This window comes from Capricornis sumatraensis, chromosome 13 (assembly GCF_032405125.1).
Source record: "Capricornis sumatraensis isolate serow.1 chromosome 13, serow.2, whole genome shotgun sequence".
Classification (NCBI taxonomy): Eukaryota; Metazoa; Chordata; class Mammalia; order Artiodactyla; family Bovidae; genus Capricornis; species Capricornis sumatraensis.
This window is the reverse complement of record NC_091081.1, coordinates 9904702-9923519: the sequence shown is the minus strand read 5'-3', so window position 1 is coordinate 9923519 and position 18818 is coordinate 9904702. Positions and strand designations below refer to the sequence as shown.

At 35.7% G+C, this 18818-nt stretch overlaps 1 protein-coding gene across 2 annotated transcripts in view; it reads left to right on the top strand.

The window, feature by feature from the left end:
• IBTK (inhibitor of Bruton tyrosine kinase) overlaps positions 1-18818 on the top strand; it is an 81351-nt gene that overhangs the window by 59344 nt on the left and 3189 nt on the right. For both annotated transcript variants that reach the window (XM_068984987.1, XM_068984986.1), the window contains exons 24-25: positions 6-149; positions 9392-9541. In XM_068984987.1, coding sequence (XP_068841088.1) covers positions 6-149; positions 9392-9541 — 294 coding nt within the window. The remainder of the gene's footprint in view (positions 1-5; positions 150-9391; positions 9542-18818) is intronic.

Below are 18818 nucleotides of genomic sequence, written 5' to 3'. Positions count from 1 at the left end.
TCTAGAAAAATGATTTCTCATGGAGTTAAACTTTCTCAGAAGCAACGAAAAATGATTGCAATGACTACCAAAGATAATAATTCAGGAATGAATAACATGGAAACAGCTTTAAGTGCTCCTTCAAAAAGCCCCAAGCCAGCGAATGCATGGTATGCTCTAATTTTTATTAAAATAAGCTTTGTACATTAGCTTTTAAGATGGTTCTTGGCTTTGGTTTTTGTGTTTTTTTTTTCCCCTCCTGTTTTTTCAAATATTTTGTTCCCCCTTTGCTTTTATGTTTTGAATCAGACCTTGGGAAATGCTTTATTTTTTTGTTTGTTTTGACAAGTATATCATGATTTTCAAATTTTTTTATATGTGTAGATAAAATTTATTCTTGGTATTTTAATGTTTATTGCTAAAGTAATTTGAGAGCATTATTTTTTCATTGTTTTATAAAAATAATATATATCATGGAGAAGTTTGATAAATCTCTTCTAGCACCCTAATTTCTTTGCACATTCCCTGTATGTATCATGTTATCATAGCTTGTCATTGTCACTTTTAAGCAGGGCTATTTAGTTAACAATATGTTATATAGTTTTCTCCATTAGAATTTAACCATAAATGCAGCATTAATAGGAGTCATTTCCAAAGAGTTCAGATGGCAATTTTGAGATATGTAAAATAGATTGTACTTCCTGCTTCCCTTGCATCCTCCTTTTTTGGTAACTAATATCATAATAGACTTTAAAAATTTTTATTTATTTTTGGCTGCACTGGGTCCTCATCAGTATGCTTGGGCGTTCTCTGGTTGTGGCGTGTAGGCTCAGTAGTTGTGGTGCTTGGGCCCAGCTGCTCGGTGGCATGTGGAATCTTCCTGGACCAGGGATTGAATCTATGTCCCCTGGATTGATAGCCTCCATACCACCAGGGAAGTCCACTAATAGAATATGTGGAAACCAATTTTAGAGGAAAAATACATGGAAATACGAAGGGCAGGAAAAAACCCTGTTGCTGTCCCAAGCATAGAAGAAGGTACTAGAGATTATCCTTAACTGGGGAGGAGGGGGCGTGGGGAGATCCTTTCATTGCTTCTAATGCCACTTTTTTCCTATTTGTAAAAAGGAATATTTTTTCCCAATTAAAATGCAAATTATTTTGAAGAGAGTGGCAAGTCATTTTATTTTGATTGTCATCGGGAAGACTAAATGTCAGAACCACTAGTAAATCTAAAACTTGATCACAGAAAAAAGAAGACATGAGAAAACCCAAGTGAAAAAGAAAAGAGTAAAACTAGAGGGAATGGGTTTAGTAGAATGTTTCAATTCATTGGTATTTGTTGTGTAGCTTCTACATGCAAGACACGTTCTAGTTTCTGATAAGGCAATATACAAAAGTAATTTGATCACTGCCTCTATTAGGTTTATGGAGTAGCTGTTAAAATAGAGTTAATGTTTTTCCTAAACAAAAGTATGGAAAAACACACAAAAAAAAAACTTCTTAAATTAGTTCTCAAGATACTAAACATATTGCAGTTTGAGCCAGTTAACTAAGCACATGAGGAAGCTTTCTGCTGTCATGTCAGTCATATCTGATTCTGCCACCGCACGGACCAAAGCCCACCAGGCTCCTCTGGCCGTGGGATTCTCCAGGCAAGACTACTGGAGTGGGTTGCCATTCTCTTTGCAGGGGATCTTCCCAACCCAGGGATCAAACCTGTGTCTCTTATGTTTCCTGCATTGGCAGGCAGGTTCTTTACAACTAGTGCCACCTAGGAAGCCTGAGGAAGCTTTGGGCTTAGTAAATACAATTTTAGCCATGTCATCAACCAGTTTCCTTATTAAAAAACAAAAAGTAAATGAACAGGGGAAACAAAACAGTGATCACTCAAGTTGGGAAATCCAACTAATAGACTTAATCCAACTCTTATTTTAGAATCTATTTCAAATACCAGAGTTTATTCCAACCCCAATAAAGAAATTCTCTTTTGACTGGTTAAGGTTCACAACAGAACCATCGTATGATTTAGTGCCTTTTTTACGCTTTTATTTTTCCCTGGAATAACTAATTCCCTTACTGGGAAACATCCCAGATTACTTATGACTTTTGTTTTTTATTGGAAACATTTTCATTTAGAACTCTTGAGTTCTCTGGTCTGAACTAGGCCTTTTTCAGGCATGCTTAATAATACCATGATCTTGAGACTTCTCTTAATTGTCATCCTGGGGATTTCCTTTGCTTCTTTCCAGTGTTTGATCCCCAGTTTCTTAGAGGCTGTGTATTTTGATTTCTTGGCTTACTCTTTGATTTGAGGTAGCAAACTCCACATCAAAACCAGTAGTTTTCTGATAAAGAGTGTATAGGATGTACATTTTTGGAGCTCTTACAACTTTGAAAATGTTTTTATTTTCGCCAGCTTTGACTGATAGATGGGAACAGAATTCTGAGTTGGAAATCATTCGTAGAGTTCCTTTTTTTTATTTCTGTTGGGAAGTCTAATGCCATTCCAATTCCTAACTCTTAATATGTTACCAGTTTCTTTCCCCCCTTCCCCCTTTTTATCTCTGGTGTTCTTAAATTCCATAGTGAAGTGCCTTGATGTGGGGTTCTTTCTTGATCCATTATAAGGGCTACTTGGTGGGCTCTTTTATTAATTGTGAAAACCCCAATCCAAGTCTAGGAACAACTTGTATACTATTTGATACTTTCTTCCTTACTATTTTCTCTAGAAATCATATTAGAAAAAAAAGGAATAGATTTGTTTTTCTGAGGGTATCTCTTGTAAATGTTGGTCTTTGTTTTTCTGAGGATATCTCTTGTAAATGTTGGTCTAAATAAAGTTGGTAGAATTTAAAATTTGCTCAGCTTTGAAAAAAGTAGAAAATTAATATGAAATTAGCATTTTAATTTGATTTGATTTACAGATTGTATATATGAAATATATTCATTGCTATAGTGATTTTTTTCAACTACTTCTCAAAGGAACGTCTTCATCTCCTGATGAATCATCTAATGTGATTTTTCTTAATTATTAAAGGATGTTTTTATTCTTTTTTTTAATCTTGGTAACGGGCTTCTCTGGTAACTCAGCAGTAAAGAATCCACCTCCAATATAGGAGGTGTGGTTTTTGACCCTTGGGTTGGGAAAATCCCCTGGAGGAGGAAATTGCAACCCACTCCCATATTCTTGCCTGGGAGATCCCAAGAACAGAGGAGCTTGGCAGGCTACATACAGTCCATGGGGTTGTAAAAGAGTCAGACACAACTTAGCAACTAAACAACAACTTCTTAATAATAAGCTTAATGTGCACTTCATTAGCAAATCACAAATTAGCCCTTTAAGTCTACTGCTTGTGGTAGGGAATTTACTTAGTTTGTGCACCCATTCATGCACCTAGTCTGTGTGATGACTTCCAGTATGTAACAGTACTCCTGCTGCGTGCAATTAGGTGTGACTGTTAAATATGAAAAATAACTGGTTTTTGCGTTACAATGAAATTCTAACCAGTTGACTTTTAAATCTGTTGTGAAAACACCAAGTGCATATGGGAGTTGATCACTTTTCATTATCCTTTATTTTACTTGGAGAAATAAAACTACATTTCTCACCAGCCATCTTGAGTGGAAGAATGCATGATCTTTGTGGCCTGGCTGTATGAATGTAACTTCTTCCAAATTCCATTTTGAGCTAACCTATAAACTAAGTTAAGTTGCTTAACTTTTTAGCTAGAAATTTTGCTCATTAAAAGCACAATTTTTAGAGCTTCCTTAGTTGAGAAAAAAATGTGGATTAATTTTTTATGTGGCTACAAATGCCTGCAAATGCTTCTTAAGTTTCTCTGGCTGCTAAAATGGAAAAGAGCCAGAGCCTTTGAGTTAGGAAAGTAAAATTGTGGGAAATCAGACATCAGACACTGTTTCAAATTATGGCATGATCAGTGGAAAGAATAATAGAATTCATTTAAAGAAGTCTGCATAAGACATTTTATAAGTAACCACTATGCATGATTAATAAACGTGAATATAAGATATCTTCTAAGTAAGCATTGTTACCTACATTTATTCTTAAGGAGATGTTATCATAAAATAGCTATGAAAGAAATAATTTTTTTAGGGTGTACACTATTTACCACATCTGCAAGTTTGCAAATTACCACTAAGGTGAATCTGACATCTTGTGGTTTTTATACAGATGATTGTGAAGTTTCTGTATCTAGAGACATGAATTACTTAGAAAAGACATTCATCAGATTTTTTTGGCAGAGTATTTGCCAACAGTGTTCCCAGTGACTAATAATACAAAGTACTTTATAGCATAGTTGTGTTGTTTGCCAGTAGAAACTTTCAGGTATGTGTATTTTGGGGAGGAAAAGAGAGTTGGTAAGGAAATGGGGTGTGGTTCTTTGTGTTTAATTTTTTAATGTTCTGCTGATGTATGTGCTTTGAAGAAAATTTTCTGATAAAGTCAAAGTCAGGTAAGTTCCTTTTGAAGAAATATCTTTAATGTGAATGCCTTGGTAGATCATATTTCTGATAAATCTGTAAAGAAAATCTCTCTCATATGATTTAAGAATTTTGCATAGGGTGAATGACTTTCTGTGAACATAGTAGTATAGTGATTAAGCCTGGAAATCAGGAGTCAACCTTGCCTGAACTTTAAAATGTGGATCTATTGCCTAGTAGCAGTGTGAATTCAGATTAAGTGTTTAATCTGACTTTTCAGTCTTTCTCTGTCAGATCAATTATTTAATCTTTCTCTGTTTTCTTGTTCATAAATAGGCTAAAAACAGGACCTATTTCACAAGGATATTGTGAAGAGTAAACAGAGTTAATGAAACACATTTAGAACAGCACCTTAAGCATTGTATAGTATAAATATTAACCATTAGTTTATAAATAAAATGTAACTTTATTTGTAATATGTGCACATGATTGATTTCTTTAGTGTGTATTGTTATTAGTGAGTTTTTTTTCTTAGAAAAACCTTATGTGAGGCAGTTGTATTTAATTATTGAGCAGGTAGAAATTTGATAGAAGGTTTCAGCTGATTTTATTATGAATAGATGCTTATTAGCTCATAATAACAAAAGTGTGAATCATCATTTTCCTTCCATCTTTGGCACTTTATAAGGAGTATTATTTTGATTATTATTGAAGCCAGTGTTAGACTAGATGGCAAAGCATGAATTTTGTGATCATTAAGAACTGGGGTTGGATCCCAGTTCTGCTTATCTCTGGTGATCTGAGGGTCATTCAAATGCCTCAGCTTTGGTTGTGCTCTTTTAAATTTAGGATGTGATGAAAATATGTAAAGGAGTATTGTTGTAAAGATTACATAAAATGATGCATATTAAAAAACAAAAACAAAAAAAAGTGTTTTGGTGGTTAGGCCAGAATCAAATATATATTAGTTATCAGATATATATCAGTTATTCAGATAAGAATGTTTCATGCAAAGATGAGCATAATAAAGGACAGATATGGTATGGGCCTAAGAGAAGCAGAAGATACAAGAAGAGGTGGCAAGAATACACAGAGGAACTATAGAAAAAAGATCTTCATGACCCAGATAACCACGATGGTGTGATCACTCACCATGAGCCAGACATCCTGGAATGCGAAGTCAAGTGGGCCTTAGGAAGCATCACTATGAACAAAGCTAGTGGAGGTGATGGAATTCCAGTTCAGCTATTTCAAATCCTAAAAGATGATGCTGTGAAAGTGTTGCACTCAATATGCTAGGAAATTTGGAAAATTCAGCCGTGGCTACAGTACTGGAAAAGTTCAGTTTTCATTCCAATCCCAAAAAAAGGCAATGCCAAAGAATTTTCAAACTACCACATAATTGCAGTCATTTCACATGCTAGCAAAGTAATGCTCAAAATTTTCCAAGCCAGGCTTCAAAAGTACGTGAACCATGAACTTCCAGATGTTCAAGATGGATTTAGAAAAGGCAGAGGAACCAGAGATCAAATTGCCAACATCCGTTGGATCATCAAAAAAGCAAGAGAGTTCCAGAAAAACATCTACTTCTGCCTTATTGACTATGCCAAAGCCTTTGTGTAGATCACAACAAACTGTGGAAAATTCTGAAAGAGATGGGAATACCAGACCACCTGACGTGCCTCCTGAGAAATCTGTACGCAGGTCAAGAAGCAACATTTAGAACCGGACATGGAACAACAGACTGGTTCCAAATTGGGAAAGGAGTATGTCAAGGCTGTATATTGTTACCCTGCTTATTTAACTTATATGCAGAGTACATCATGTGAAATGCCAGGCTGGATGAATCACAAGGTGGAATCAAGATTGCTGGGAGAAATATCAATAACCTCAGATACGCAGATGACACCACCCTTATGGCAGAAAGTGAAGAGGAATGGAAGAGCCTCTTGAAAGTGAAAGAGGAGAGTGAAAAAGCTGGCTTAAAGCTCAACATTCAGAAAACTAAATCATGGCATCTGGTCCCATCCCTTCATGGGGAAACAATGGAAACAGAGACTTGATTTTCTTGGGCTCCAAGATCACTGCAGGTGGTCACTGCAGCCATGAAATTAAAAGATGCTTGCTCCTTGGAAGAAAAGCTATGACCAACCTAGACAGCATATTAAAAAGCAGAGACATTACTTTGCCGACTCAGATCTGTCTAGTCAGAGCTATGGTTTTTCCAGTGGTCATGTATGGATGTGAGAGTTGGAGTTCATAAAGAAAGCTGAGTGCTGAAGAATTGATGCTTTTGAAGTGTGGTGTTGGAGAAGACTCTTGAGTCCCTTGGACAGCAAGGAGATCCAGCCAGTCCATCCTAAAGGAAATCAGTCTTGAATAGTCATTGGAAAGACTGATGTTGAAGCTGAAACTCCAGTACTTTGGCCGCCTGATGTGAAGAACTGACTCATTTGAAAATACCCTGATGCTGGGAAGGACTGAAGGCAGGAGGAGAAGGGAACGACAGAGGATGAGATGGTTGGATGATATCACTGACTCAATAAACATGAGTTTGAGTAAGCTCCGGTAGTTGGTGATGGACAGGGAAGCCTGGCATGCTACAGTCCATGGGGTTGCAAAGAGTGTCGGACATGACTGAGCGACTGAACTGAGTCCCTGAATTCAGATAAGATAATAGGATTTTAGAAGGCTTTGCTAATCTTTTATGGGGAACCCCAAATAGTTTATGAATTTAATCTGGTATGGATTTTATGGTTTCTTCAAAGTATGAATTTAGTTTTGGGAGCAATTAACTGGTTAGCATTTGTATTCACTTTGTTTTCTGAGGAAATAAAATAACTGAAATTAATATCTGACTAGGAAATTTTTTATATTGTTATTTATAATATTGACTTATTAAGGATTCTGAAAATGATGCTTAGGATTAATAGTGAAAAAGTTACATTTCTGGATTTTTTTCTAAGTCAGGCTTTAGGAAGGAAAGATATTATGCCTGTTAATTGACTATATTTCTTCATATCAGAATTTGTATTCTCATTGTCTTTTTTTCTTTAAGCAAACTTTGTTAAATGGCATGAAAATGTGGATAGTAACAGACTTACATAGCATTTCTTTGTATCAGGTACTGTTAAATATTTTACCATAAGTTAACATTCAATCCACATAGCAACCTTTATAAGGAAGGAGATGGTATTGGTATCTCCATGTCTTTGACTAAGGTTACAAACATTTTTTGTTTTGATGTAGATGTTTCCTTAGTTTAGCTTTTGTGATTAAGTGTCTCTTTGTATGTGGGTAAGGTACAGGGCAAGGTTTTTGTTTATTTCCTCATGCAGATACCTAGTTGTTCCAACAGAACTTACTGAAAAGATTGCCCTTGCTCTATTTTATCACTTGGCAGTTTTGGTAGAACTCAGTTGACCATGTATGTGTGGGTCTAATTCTGGACTCTACTCAGTTCCATATGACTTACATGCATGTGTTTATGCCCATATAGACTGACTTGTTGATGATAACTTTTTATAAATATTAAAATCAGATAGTGCAGTTTCTCTGATTTTGTTTTTTATTCAGAATTATTTTTTCTATTTTTAATTTTGACCACATTTATATAAATCTTAGATTTGGCTTGTCCAAAAAAAAATTATTTGTCAGATGTATGTTTTACAGATATTTTTTATTTTTCCTTGATTTGATGGTCATTTCTGGTTATGTCCAAAGAAACCTTTGCTTGCCACCAAGTCAAGAAGATAATCTGTTTTCTTTGGGGACATTCAGCTTTTATGTTCTGTAATTCAATTTTCTTCCAGGACACTTAGCTTTTACATTAGGTCTGTAATTCATCTTGAAATAATTTGAGGGGTATGGTGTGAAATAAAGGTCTTTTTATTTTCTTCTATAAAAAACACTTTTCCCACTTGTTTGCTTTTTAGCAATTCCATTATTGAAAGTAAAGTAACTATCACATGAGGGTCTGTTACTGAGTTCTCTAATCTGTTCCATTGATCTGTTAATAATTATGTCAATACCACACTGTCTTGATTACAGTAACTTGTTTTATCTTTTTCTAGTTTTGTATTTCTTTCTTAAGATAGTGTTGGCTAATCTAGGTTTTTGTATTCTCATAGAAATTTTAGAATCAATTTGTTAGTTTCTACAATAAAAAGCTGGTGGGATTAATTCGGTTTCTTAGATACAGGTTTATACAGATATTCTATTTTATTTTTTGTTATCTTTGAGTAAGGTATGTCCATTTCTTATAAATTGTCAAATTTATTTGCATAGTTATATTTCTTTATTGTCCTTTGAAATTGTTATCTTGTATTATCTATTGCTTTGTAACCAGTTACCTTAAACAGTAGCTTAAAACAACCAGTGTTTATGGTCCTTTGGGTCAGGCATCCATTATGGCTTAGCTTGGTTAATGCTTTTTTTAATGTAATTAAGTGGGGGGACCTTCCTCCCCCGCACCCTCCCCGCCATCACATTAAAGACATCTCTCTTTGACTTTCATTTCTGGTAAATGAGCCAGGTGTGTTCATACTGTGTTGGATTTCTGTGGCTGCTTTAAAGCTTTCTTTTTTGCTCTCTGGTTTTTAGCAGTTTGCCTACTATGTGTATAAGTATGTTCTTTTTTACGTTTTTCTTCTTTGGGGTTGGCTAAAATTCTTGAGTCTTTCACATTATGGATTTTACCGGATTTGGAGATGGCCATCGTTTCTTTAGATATTTTTATCTGCCCTATCTCCTATCCTTCTGGGTGTCCGGTTACATTTAATATTACCATAAGTCACCATGGCTGACTTAAATCAATAAAACTGTTAATCAGAAGAAAAGATTGAAAACATTTATCTTCAACTTTAGACTTTGGTATATATTCACTTCATTGTCCCTTTGTCACTTCCAGCAACAGCCTTTTAAGAAAAATGAGTCTTTTTCCATGATCTTTGTTGTCTTTCTACAGGGCATCTTCTCAACATTCAGTTTCATCCAAGTCATTCCGGGATTTCTCAGTAGAAGAAAAGAAATCTGTTATTGGCCAGAGCTCAGGAGATCATGTCAAAAAAGTTTGTTTTAAAGGGATTGAAAGTTCCCAGTCTCCAAAAGTTGTAAGGTAATAAATTTTCCTACCTTGAAATATTCTTATAGTGGTTCTGTGTTCTGAAATAATCTTTAAAAATTTATGAGGCAGGTTTTTATACATTCTTTTTACATTCAAAATTAACGTGTTTATTTTTAAGATATATTTTGATAGTTGGCGTACAGTAAACTATATATATTTAAAGTATACAATTTGAAGTTTGGCATATATATACCTTCGTGAAATCATTATCACCAGCTCTTCGGGTTGGTGGCTATTAACCACCATTCTCAGAAGTTTCTCCATGCCCCTTTACAGTCCTTCCCCATCCTGTCTTCCTGCAGCTCTAACCTGATTCTGTCATTATGGATTAACTTTTATATTCTGTTGTTTTATTATATTAGTGGAATCATTCAGCACATGCTTTTTAAAAAATCTCTTTCACTTAGCATACATTTTGAGATGCATCCAAGGTTTTTTCAGCCTGTTTAGGTATTTCCATCTTTTTCTCTAGCTGTTTGTGATACTGGTTGTCAAAGTCCAATGTATTTTGAAAAGATGTTTCATGTTATAAATGCCTACATGAAAACCTAAACGTAGATTAAAAGTGGTATTTTTAAAAAGTTTTCCCACCATGATTAAATTCTCTTTTAATTATTGTTCAAAAGGGAACAAACATTCTTGGGGCATTAGATGGGTCAAAGTTGGAAGGAAAAACGGTTTCAAGTAGGTTGACTAAATGGAGTTTTCTTTTTTCCCGTATTTCTGCTAATATGACATCTCCTATATATTATACTCCCTAGAATGTTTTAGACAAAATAAAAATGTAATTAAAAATATTAGTTGTGACCAGATTAATAATTTTGTTTTTCATAATGATTAAGCAGTTTTTCACTGTCAGATCCCCACCCCCTCTACTTTTTAAAAATCAAATCTTTCGTCCAATTATAACATATCAAACAGGTAATATAAACTTCTCTGCTGGAGCGAAGAGAGGAGTCTAGAACCCTACTACTTTACTGGCACCTTCCCTGTCCTGTGAGCAGCTCCTGAGGAGTGTCAGAGTCTTCTAACAACACTGCAGAGTGCAGGTTTAGATGAACTGTTTAAACATAGTTTTGTTGTTTTTGTAACTAGCTTTCTTGTTACAGATATGTATATTTATTACTGTAGTTTTTGAGCCTTTTACTTATAGTACAGAAAACCAGATTAGAAAGGATCTAAAGAAGTCGTGATCTGTCTCTGACTTTTCAAATACTTTTGGCAGTGTAATGTTATTTTAAAACAAAAATCTTAAGTCAAACTCTAATGTGTAAAATAGATACACCTTTTTATATAATGTTTACCTATGATTAGGGGAGAATATTAAAGCTATTGTGATAGGCTCATAAATACAAATTGGGTGCGATGTAAGATGTCTTAATATTAACAAATATTAGCTGATGTATATTAGACATTATAGTAGATTAGTATGGTGAACAAAATTAACATAGCCCCTGCTCATACAGAAGACCAACCTGACACATTATGAAGAGGAAGTTTATCAGCCTCGATACTCAATTTATTTCTCATGTTTTAATTGTATAGTATTTATTTTCACTGTTGTTCGGTTCCTAAAGCATGTCTGACTCTTTTTTTTTTATGGTTGAGTAACTGCTTTTATTTTTTTAATATAGATTTATTTTAATTGGAGGTTAATTGCTTTACAATATTGTATTGGTTTTGCCATACATCAACATGAATCCACCACAGGTATACACGTGTTCCCCATCCTGAACCCCCCTCCCACCTCCCTCCCCGTACCATCCCTCTGGGTCATCTCAGTGCACCAGCCCCGAGCATCCTGTATCCCGCATCCAACCTGGACTGGCGATTCAGTTCTTATATGATATTATACATGTTTCAATGCCATTCTCCCAAATCATCCCACCCTCTCCCTTTCCCACAGAGTCCAAAAGACTGTTCTATACATCTGTGTCTCTTTTGCTGTCTCGCAACTCTTGCAACCCCATGGACTGTATGTAGTCTGCCAGGCTTCTCTGTCCATGGGATTCTCCAGGCAATAATACTGGAATGGATTGCCATGCTCTCCTCCAGAGGATCTTCCCGACCCAGGGATTGAGTCCATGTCTCTTGCATTGGCAGGCAGATTCTTCACCGCTGAGCCACCAGGGAAGCCCGTTTATTTCAGTCGGGATCTTCTAAATAAGCCATTATGGGCTTCCCTGGTGGCTCAGTGGTAAAGAATCTGCCTGCTAGTGCAGGAGACATTAGAGACGCGGGTTCGATTTATACCTATACTTGTATCTTAACCCAGTTCCACTAATGAAGGCTTAAATTATTAACTAACTGTCTCTTTTTCTTATGGATGTTCAGTGTTTTCCTTTTAAGTAGATTCTTCCCATTTGGTTTTGAATATGCACAGGTGTTTCACATGTGGAGTGGCAGGGGGTGGGGGTCGGCGAGGGAAGTCAATTCCTCACTCAGCCTCCTCACTTTCTTCTAGAATTGTCCTGTTGTTCCCAATTCCCTGCTTCCTTCACAGCCAGATTTCTCAAAAGAGCTGTCATTGCCCACTTACTTCTTTTTATTTTGGCTTCCAATCCCACAACTAAACTGAAACCGTTCAGGGTAAATTCAGAAGTAGCCTCCATATTGCCAGCACCGTGGGCTTCTTATATGACTCATCATCCTTGAAGCTCACGTATAGGTTGTCTTCTCATTTCGCTTATGTTCTGTGTTGTTTCATGAGTTTCACTGCTCAGTTATCAGCTACACATGAAAGACTCACATTGCCTGTCCGCATCTGTCATCTGCGCTTCAGACTTAGGTCTCCATCTGCCTTCTCGGATGCTGCCATCCTATTTGAATGTTCAGAAATACCTTAAACTCTTATGTCACAAACCAAGTTGAACATTTTCCTCATAGCCTTCTCGTAAAAGCAAAAATATAGGCAAAACACAAACCCAGTCTATTCTTGGTTTCCTCAGCAAGTGTCATTCGCAAGCTTTACATGACGGTCTTCCTCAGCAGTATCCAGCCTGTCAGTTATGTCTCTTCAGTATTATACCCATGTGTGTATTAAACTATCTCCACTGCCGCCACCCCCATTTAGACTACTTTAATCTTTTACCTGGGCCGTCGGAGTAAGACTGCTAACAAGTCTTGCCATAGCCTTTTATCCTTCTCTATAGCATATCTGGCTAGTGTTCGTGTATTTTTAAATGCACATCTTACCTCGTAGGATAAAAGCTAGAAATCTTATATGGCCTTCAAGGCTTGATACAGTCTAGCTCCTGTCAACCTCTTTAGCTTTTCACATGATCTCTGTATTTTAGCCTTGACCGTGTAGTTTCTCAAATGCCAGTTACTACTTCCCACTTAACTGCCTTTTGAATTGTTGACTTGCTTCTTCCAGTCTCTGTTCAGTCAAATTCTTTGAAGAAGCCCGACTTCTCTTACTGGGTCAGTTTCCTGTTACATGCCTTCATAGCTCTCCTCACTTATCACACTTACCACAGTTTGAGTAGTACCCCCTTGTCTGTGGTTTTCCTTTACATGGTTTTGGTTACTTGCTGTGAGCTGTAGTGTGAAAATATTAAATGGAAAATTTCAGAAATAAACAATATTTTTAGTTTTAAATTCTGCACTGTTCTGAGTAGTGTGATGAAATCTCTCCCCATCCTGACCGTTTTACCTGATCCATTTTACCATTTTACCTAGGACATGAATTGTCCCTTTGTCCAGTGTACCCTGCCCGTTAGTCATTCAGTAGCCGTCTCAGTTATCAGATCAGTTGTTAGGGTTTCACGATGCTTATGTTCAAGTAATCTTTACTTATTAACAGCCCCAAAGCACAGGAGTAGTGATGTTGACAATGCAAATATGCCAAAGAGAAGCCATTTAAATGAAAGCTTCAAGTGAAAAAAAAAAAAAAAAGTGGAAAGTTCTCAAGCTAATGAGAGGGGGAAAAAACTAATTGTATCTTTAGGGTGCTAAGATTATGTTATAAATGAATCTTCTACCCATGAAATTATGAAGAAGGAAAAATTTATGCTAGTTTTGCTATCATACTTTAGAACATAGAAATACAAGGCATTATGTTTCTATAAGATATTTTGAAAGAGCCAGAGACCACATTCACATAATTTTTATTACACTATATTGTTATATAATTGTTTTTTTATTGTTGTAAGTTTCTTACTTTGCCTAATTCAGAAATTAAACTTTACCATAGGTATGTATGTATAGGGAAAAACAATAGTGTGCATAAGGTTCAGTACCATCCGCAGTTTCAGGCATCCACTAGGGCACTAGGAATGTATTCCTATGGATAACATGGGAACTATTGTAAACTTACTGTTGGTGTGATTCTTTGTTAACTGTTTTTGAATTGTTTAGTCATTAAGTCGTGTCCAACTCTATTGTGACTCCATGGATTGTAGCCCACCAGGCTCCTGTGTCCATGGGATTTCCCAGGCAAGAATATTGGAGTGGGTTGCCATTTCCTCTTCCAGGGGATCTTCCTGAGCCAGGGATGGAACTGTGTCTCTTATGTTTCCTGTATTGGCAGGCGGATTCTTTATGAGCTACCAGGGAAGCCCAGTGTTTTCAAATACTAGTCTTTTTTAATGTCTGTGTTCAGCTGTATGTTCAGTGAGAGCAAGGAAGACTGACCTTTGCTTGTCACCGATTAGAATGTTTCCTACAGTGAGCATCTGGTGAATGAGGGGAAGAATCAATGAAACAAAGCTGTAGCTCTTATTTCAAGTAGTATTTGTTTTTAATGTAATGAGCTATATTGTTTGCCTTGGATGTATAAATGTCAAGGTGTGAATGTTAAGATTGTTTTGTAACATTTTTACATTTTAAGTATGGAATGTATTTTAAACATTTTCTAATTTTCTGTTTATCTTTTAAAATATTAAGGCTGTGTGGTTTCATAGTTGATCGCTAGGGTGTGCTATAACATCAGGCTATTAATTGTGCAAAGTGGTGTGTGAAGTTATAGTGCTTTAGACATTTTAGTTAGAGGAGTGTATGATGTATCTTGCTATCCATAGCTTGGGTGTTTGGCAAGTGGAAGTTAATGTTTTAAATAGTATTTTGTCTTCTGGTCACTGAGAGAAAGAAAACAGCTTTGATTTCATTTTTAATTTCATCATAGAAAATATGTTACTATAAGAGAGCTGTATTTAAGGAAATAATAAAATATAACAGCTAAAGTAGAATATTTATTAATTCACCAGATTATGGGACACTTGATATACGTATTCTGCTGGCGTCTCTTGGGTGTATATATAAAAATATCATACACAGACCCAGCCTGAAATATGTTTGAAATCTGGCTGGTAAGTCTAAATATGCATACATGGAAGTTAACTGACAGAACAAAAATACAGTGTAATATAACAGTGTTAAAGAAGTCACACAGCAATATATGACTATATGCTGTATGAGTGGTTCAGAGAAGGGAAAATCACCATGGGCTAGAGCTGTCCAGAAAAACTTCGTTGAAGGGGAAAAGTTTGAACACTAGTTCATAAACACTTTTCCTGTTCAATCTCAAATTGAACTTTTGATCTCAATTAACTTTTGATCATCATATTTATGGCTATATATTTAAATGATTATTTATATTAACGTAACATAATGATCAAACAGCCATATATCTATAGGATTTTCAAAAGAAGAGAGGAGAAAGGGCAGTATGAACAGAGGAAATAGTGGGAATTAGCACAAGACGACAGGAATGCTTTAGGGACTGAGTGGCAGGGGTGGAGGGCTCATCTCAGGACATTCCACAAATAATACATTCCTGTCTTAACTGTAGGCAATGTGAGCATCCCCCACCCCCAGGCTAGGGAGCTAGTAAAAGAATGGCAAAGTTACTTATGATGTGAAGAGAGAGGTTTATGCACTTCTTGTTTGTTTATTGTTACTTCCGTGTTCTTTTTCATTTTAATGTGTTTTCTTCATTTTCCTTTCACTTAAATACCCCCTTATGTGCTTCTAGGCAGAAAATGTGATCTTGCATTTCTACTTAGTAAGGAAAACTACATGTGAGATAAAATCATTATATCAGCTCTAATTTTATATAAAATCTTTGCAATTGTGATAATACAAAGTTATTTTTAATAATTGTCAACCATGTGAGCAAAAAGTAAGTTTTTCTCTTGAAGTCTAAATTTGGCAAGATTAATGTTCTTCACTTTGAACAAAAATCTTTGAAAGATTTTAGCCAGCCCTTTTATGTTGCTTTTATTTCCAGAAGGCTAAATTTTATAAGATTATCTGTTGGGATGTCTGTTTCTATGCTACAAATACCTGAGGCTTAATAATGCGGTTATTTATTATTGGAAAGCTTATACTCTCTTTGTATTTGTTTAGTCATAGCTCTATTTAGCAATTTTACTTCATTCTAAGATGAAATTTTGATAAAGATGTTTGAGTAAATTTATAACTAATGACGTTATCCATTGGAAAATCATTAATGAAAACAATTCTAACATCTTACAAAACAGATTTGAGTTGGGTATAATTCTTACAGCAGTCCACTGTGAACCTTTCTGAAATGAGAACAGTAATGCCTATCATATGGGTTTGTTACAAGGATTATATCAGGTAATTCACATGATAGTACTTTATAAATTATATAATGTTAAGTAAGTTCTGATTGCTTGGCTTTAACAAGACCTATACAAGATACTTTAGTCCTTATATTCAGTTCTGTTCACAGAGAGAAAAGGTGATATTTGAACCAGTCCTTAAAGAATTAGAAGATCCTTGTAATGGACTGTGCTACAGTGTATGGAAAATACTCTGTATTTTGAGTGAAAAATCCTGGATTTGAGTTCTGTCTTTACCATTTACCCAGCTTGCTAATCAGGCAAATTATTAAATATTCTTTGAGTATTTTTAATAGTTTCCTAATCAATGTAATAGGAACAATAGGTGATTTCTTCAGAGTATTAGAAAGATTAAGTGAGATAATGTATATGAAAATAGACTCAGTAAATTTGTTTGCCCACACACACATCAGGTTTAAACATTTTAATTCTTAGTGCATTTGTACTCTGACCCTCCTGTTTCATTTTAACTTTATTTCCCTCTTAATCTCTTAACCCAGTCATTCAGTTCATTGAAGAGAACAACCTGTCTTTACTTAAGCCAGCAGTCTTGAACTGTTTCCTGTATCTGGACAATCAAGCCCCGTCTCGGTGCCACTCTCCTCAGCTTTAACGCCATTTCCTCAGTGAAGCCAGTAGTGTATATACCCTTCTCCATATTACGTAATTTCTCCCGTGAATCCATAGTACTTGGTACATATTGATATAAATAGCAATTATCTACTCTCACATTGCTTTATCATTACTTAAATACCTTTAAAAAAATGTTTTACCAGAGTGAAGAGAACTGGGTTATAACCTGATTTTCAGTACCATAGTACTGACATATACCCAATAAATGTGCATAAATAAATCAGAAAGTCGGTATTTTAGGCCCCATTTATTCTTGCTCTGTTTGACTTCCTGTTGTAAAGCCCATCTAGACCTAAATGTGCTTATTGCTGAAAGAGGGCAATCGATTAATCTAAGTAATTTCTAGGTATCTTTCTAAGCATAAAATTCCACAACTAGGGCTCTCTCAGAGTTCCTTTGTTCATTTTTCTCCTTACAGGAATGCTTCTTACCTCCCTCATTCTATACTCTTCTTATTGTCTTCTCTGTGAGGCCTTCTCAGATGACCAAATCTATTTGGTTGTTTTAGTCTTTACAGTCAGTAGACCTTTAAGTTTGTTTTCTTAAATTCTTCTCTGTTATGTCATTTTATATCTTGGTTCCTCATCTAGTTCGTGAGTTCTTAGTGTGTTTTAAATTTCTGTTCTATCTGCCACATATGAATCAGTGAAGTTAGAACACACCCTCTCACCATATACAAAAATACCCAAAAATAAACTCAAAATGACTTAAAGACTTGAATATAAGATATTATACCATAAAACTCCTAGAAGAGAACTTAGGCAAGACATTCTCTGACATAAACATACCAATGTTTTCTTAGGTCAGTCTCCCAAAGCAGTAGAAATAAAAACAAAAATAAACCTCATGCACAGCAAAGGAAACCATAAACAAAATGAAAAGATCACCTATGAAATGGGAGAAAATATTTGCAAACTATGCAACTGACAAGGGCTTAATTTCCAAAATATGTAAACAACTCATAAAACTCAACAAGATAAAAATGGGCAAGACATACAGATGGCCAGTAGGCACACAGAAGGATGCTCAGTACTGCTGATCATTAGAGAACTACAAATAAAAACTATAATGAGGTGCCGCCTCATACCAGCCAGAATGGGCGTCGTTAAAAGGCCTACAAACAACAAATGCTGGAGAGGGTGTGGAATAAAGGAAATCCTCCTACACTTTTGGTGGGAGTGTAAGTTGGTGTGGCCACTGTATCGAGGTTCCTCAGTAAACTGAAAGTAGAATTACCACAGCAACCCCACTCCTGGGCATATATCTGAACAAAACTGTAATTAAAAAAAATACATGCCGCCCCTATGCTCCTAGCAGCACTATTCACAATAGCCGAGACATGGAAGCAACCTAAATGTCCATCACAGGGAAAAGGGTAAAGAAGATGAGGTACATTGATGCAGCCGAGTTCTACTCGGCCATAAAAAAGAAGGAAATAATGCCATTTGCGGCAACATGGATGCACCCAGAGACTATCATAAAGTAAATCAGACAGAGGAGAAATATCATATGGTGTCATTTATATGTGGAATCTAAACTGTGACAGAAACAAACCTATCCACGAAACAGAAACAGACTCTCAGACATAGAGAACAAACTTGTGGTTCCCAAGGAGAAGGGGGGTGGGGGAAGGATGGTGTGGGAGGTTGGGGTTAGCAGGTCTAAGCTATTATGTATAAAATGGATAACAAGGGCCTGCTGTATAGTACAGAAAACTATTCAGTGTCCTATGAAAAACCATAATGGAAAACAATGTTTTTAAAAAACGATATGTATAGATATGTATAACTGAGTCAGTTTGCTGAACAGCAGTAAGCAGTAATTAACATTGCATGTCATCTGTACTTGAATAAAACAAATTTCTGTCCTGTCTATAATCTCTGGGGTATCAAAGCATTTTCTGTATTTTTGTTGCTCACAGTATTTATACTATCTATTATAGTCACTCACAGACTTTGGCTGCTATCATGTTTTTATATGTTTTGAAGCTTCATGCTAATCTGTCACTTTATCATAAAATGTTATTAATGTAGAACATTCTTCATAGA